A 3,435-nucleotide genomic window follows, 5' to 3' on the forward strand; every position below is an offset into this window, starting at 1 on the left:
TCCCACCCCCATCCCCAATCCCACCCCCTTGTCCCCTGTCCCACCCCTAATCCCAGCCCAACGGCTCTGTCCCAGTTTGCCCCCTCAATCCCCATCCCTGTCCCCAGTTCCACCCTCAATCCCCAATTCCTCCCCCAAACCCACAATCCCCATCCCTCAGCCCTTCCCTGTCCCCATGTCCCCAGTCCTGTCCCTCCCTGGTCCCATCCCCATCTCCCCAATCCCAAATTCCCAGCACCGATCACCCCGTACCTGTCCCGGCTCCTCTCCCTCTCCCTCCACACCTCCAGGTTCTGGGGGCGCCGCCGGGACACGGGGACCACCCTGAGGGTGGAGGGGGGATGAGCAGAGACCCCCCAACCTCCCACCTGAACCCCCAAACCTCCCCTGAACCCCCCTGACCCTCCCCAGCCCCCTCACCTGCCACTCTCGGGGGTGTCACCTCTCGGGGTCCGGCCCTGCTGCTCCTGGGGGGGCACAAGGGGGAGCCCCGGGGTTCAGGGGGGGCCCAAGGTTTGGGATTGAACCCCAAAATTTCAGAGGGGGGGCAAAGGGGGGTTGGGGGATGTCACCTTGGGTGGGGGCTCCTCCTCGACCAGCTCTGGGTCGCTGTCACCAGCTGTGGGGACAAGGTGGGTGACAGGGGGTCCCTGGGGGGGTGACACTGCCCCGGGGGGGTGACAGGGGGTCCCCGAGGGTCCCCACCCCCCTCACCTGCCCTGCTGAGACTCTCCCTGAGCTGGTGGGGCGGCTCCGAAAACTCATCCGTGGACTGAAATGGTGGGAAAGGAGATGCCAGGGGATGGGGGGGTTGGCCTGGGGAACACCCCAAACTCCCCCTGGGCTCCTCCGAGGCCCCAAACACCCCCAGAGCCCCCCCAGGTCCCACCTCGTTCCCCGACCAGCGTTTGCTGCCGCTGTCGACGCTGTGGAAGCCGGAGTCGAGTCCCCCCCGCTGCCGGAGGGGGCACAGCTCGTCCGGGGGGCTGTGGGAGGAAAACAGGGCTGGGAGACCCCCAAAAACCAGCACGGGGGGGTGGTTAGCGGGGTCCCCCCTCTTTAAGCCCCTCCTTACCACGCCGGGGGGGGGTGGGCGGCAGCCTCGGCCTCCAAGTGCAGGTACTTGAAGATGTGAACTTTGCCCTTCAGGCAAACCTGGGGCGGGAGCAGGGGGTCAGGTGGGGGCTTGGGGGGCTCCAAGGGATGCCTCTGGGTGCCCCCCTCACCTGGGCGGGGGGGAACTGGAGGGGGTTGTTGTCGGCCAGGAGGGTTTGGAGGTGCCGGAGCCTCCGGAAGCAGCGAGGAATCGCGACCACCCGGTTACAGGAGAAATCCAGGCGGACCAGGGGCAGCTCTGAGAGCTCTGGGGGGGTTTAATAATAAACACGGGATCAAGGAGAGCTCCTCAGGGCGGGGGGATCCCCCCCGAGCCCCCCACCCACCCGGGGGCAGCGCCGTGAGCTGGTTCCGCCGGAGGTTGAGGTCCCGCAGCGCCCGCAGCTGCCCCAGCCCGGGGGGCAGCGCCCGCAGCCGGTTACACCCGACGTCCTGCGGGGAAAGGGGGGGTCAGGCCCGGCCCGGGGCAGTCCCCATGGGGTTCCCCCCCTCCCTCCATCGCTCACCAGCTGCCGCAGCGTCCGCAGGGCCCCCAGGTTCGGGGGCAGCTGCGCCAGGCGGTTGTTGCTGGCGTTGAGGACGCGCAGGGGCAGGAGGCACAGGCAGGAGGGCAGCGAGCTCAGCTGGTTCCGGCTGCGGGGGGGGACACCGGGGGGGTCACGGGGGGCTGTCGGGTCCCAAATACTCCCCAGCGGATGGGTCGTACCTGAGGTCCAGGTGGGACAGGGCCTGGAGGTTGGCGATGGCCGGGGGGACGCTGCGCAGGCAGTTGTGGTACAGGCTGAGCCCCTCCAGGGAGAAGAGGTGACAGGCGGCCTCGGGGACCTCCCCGAAACGGTTCCGGGACAGGTCTGGGGGGACACGGGGGGAACAGGGATGGGGAACCCCGAGGGTGGGGGGACAAGGAACCGAGAGACTCAGGGATGGGGGATCCCAGGGATGGGGACCAAGAGGGCCAGAGATCCTCAGGGAGAGTGACAGGGAACCCTTGGGAAGGGGACTGATGGAGACAAGGGATCCCCAGAGAGAGTGACAGGGATCCCCCCAGGGAAGGGGACTGATCTGGACAGAGCTCCCCAGGGCCAAGGACAGGTGACAGGGAACCCCAAGAATGGGGACTGATGAGGACAAGGATCGCCAGGGAGGGGGACAGGTGACAGGGGATCCCCACGGATCTGATGTGGACAGAGATCCCCAGGCACAAGGACAGGGATCCCCGGGTCCTTCGGTGCCGATGTCACCTCCATATCCCTTCCCTTAATCAGGGGTCCCCCCAGGGCCGGTTTTCCCCCCAGGCTGGGAGGGGGAAGCCGAGGCCGCCGGACCGCCCGGACCAGGCGCTCCGGCTCGTCCCGTCCCCTCCCGGCTCCTCCTCACCCGCCCCCGGCACCTCCCGCGGGCCTCGGGCTCCGGGAGGCGCCTCGGGACGGGCACCCACAGCCCCCCCCCGAGTGACCCCGCGCAGGGAAGCGCCGGGAGTCCCTCACCGGCCTGCGTGGTGTCGCTCAGGTCCCAGCGCCGCGCGGCCGCCGCGGGAAAGGCGCGGAGCCTCCGCCCGGCCAGGCTGAGGGTGCCGGAGGCCGCCGCTTCCTCCAGGGCGCGCTCGGTGCCGCCTCCGCCGGGAGGGCGGCCCAGGAGCGGCGGCGGCAGCGCAGCCGTGGCGGCCCCCGCAGCCATGGTGGGCGCAGAGCTCCGCTCGCCGCGGCCGCCGCCGCCCGACTGAGCGCCCGACGCTTCCGGGGCCCCGCCGCGGGGGGGCGGGGCCGGCGCCGCAGCCAATCGGAGCGCGGGGCGCGCGGAGAGGTGGCCAATCCGAGAGGGTGAGGACAGGGCTCTTTGATGGATAGAGGGAAGAACCAATCGCAGCGCGGAGACTGAGGAGAGTGCCAGATCTCCACCAATCGCGAGGGACAGGGCGGAGCTCGTTGCCCGGCAACGTCCCACCCAGATGTTTATGAGGAGTTAGCCAATGGCGTTCGAGAAGGCAGGGCCAAGGCACGTGATTGACATGTCACCAACCAATCCGATTTGCAGTAATTAAAGTCCGGTAGGGGGCGGGGCACGACGGTTTCACCAATCACAGCTGGCGGTTGCGATAATTGACAGGCCACCTGACCCGTGGGGGAGACAAGGGGGAGGAACCCCCGGTAGCCAATCAGAAGACACACCTCGCAAGAGAAGGCCGCGCCCCCTCCCACAAGCTCCGCCCCCGCCCGCTCTTAAAGGAGCCGCGTCCCGGGATTTAAAGGGAGGGGACACGCCCCCCCCCCCTCCCCCTCCGGGCTCCCCCACGGTGGGAGGGGTCCGTGTGTGTCCCCC

The 3,435-nt window shown here is 69.3% G+C and overlaps 1 protein-coding gene across 1 annotated transcript in view; it reads right to left on the reverse strand.

Annotated features, from left to right (window-relative positions):
- The window catches only part of LRCH4 (leucine rich repeats and calponin homology domain containing 4), a 4,016-nt gene extending 1,223 nt beyond the window's left edge, over positions 1-2,793 (reverse strand). Inside the window, exons 1-11 of the mRNA XM_027631975.1 lie at positions 2,604-2,793; positions 1,823-1,967; positions 1,623-1,749; positions 1,443-1,548; positions 1,227-1,363; positions 1,076-1,155; positions 890-986; positions 715-772; positions 573-619; positions 421-467; positions 253-324 (exon numbers count right to left, since the gene is read on the reverse strand). Coding sequence (XP_027487776.1) covers positions 253-324; positions 421-467; positions 573-619; positions 715-772; positions 890-986; positions 1,076-1,155; positions 1,227-1,363; positions 1,443-1,548; positions 1,623-1,749; positions 1,823-1,967; positions 2,604-2,793 — 1,106 coding nt within the window. The remainder of the gene's footprint in view (positions 1-252; positions 325-420; positions 468-572; positions 620-714; positions 773-889; positions 987-1,075; positions 1,156-1,226; positions 1,364-1,442; positions 1,549-1,622; positions 1,750-1,822; positions 1,968-2,603) is intronic.
- Between the last annotated feature and the right edge of the window lie 642 nt (positions 2,794-3,435).

This window comes from Corapipo altera, unplaced genomic scaffold, assembly GCF_003945725.1.
Source record: "Corapipo altera isolate COAL_440 unplaced genomic scaffold, ASM394572v1 238, whole genome shotgun sequence".
Taxonomy (NCBI): Eukaryota; Metazoa; Chordata; class Aves; order Passeriformes; family Pipridae; genus Corapipo; species Corapipo altera.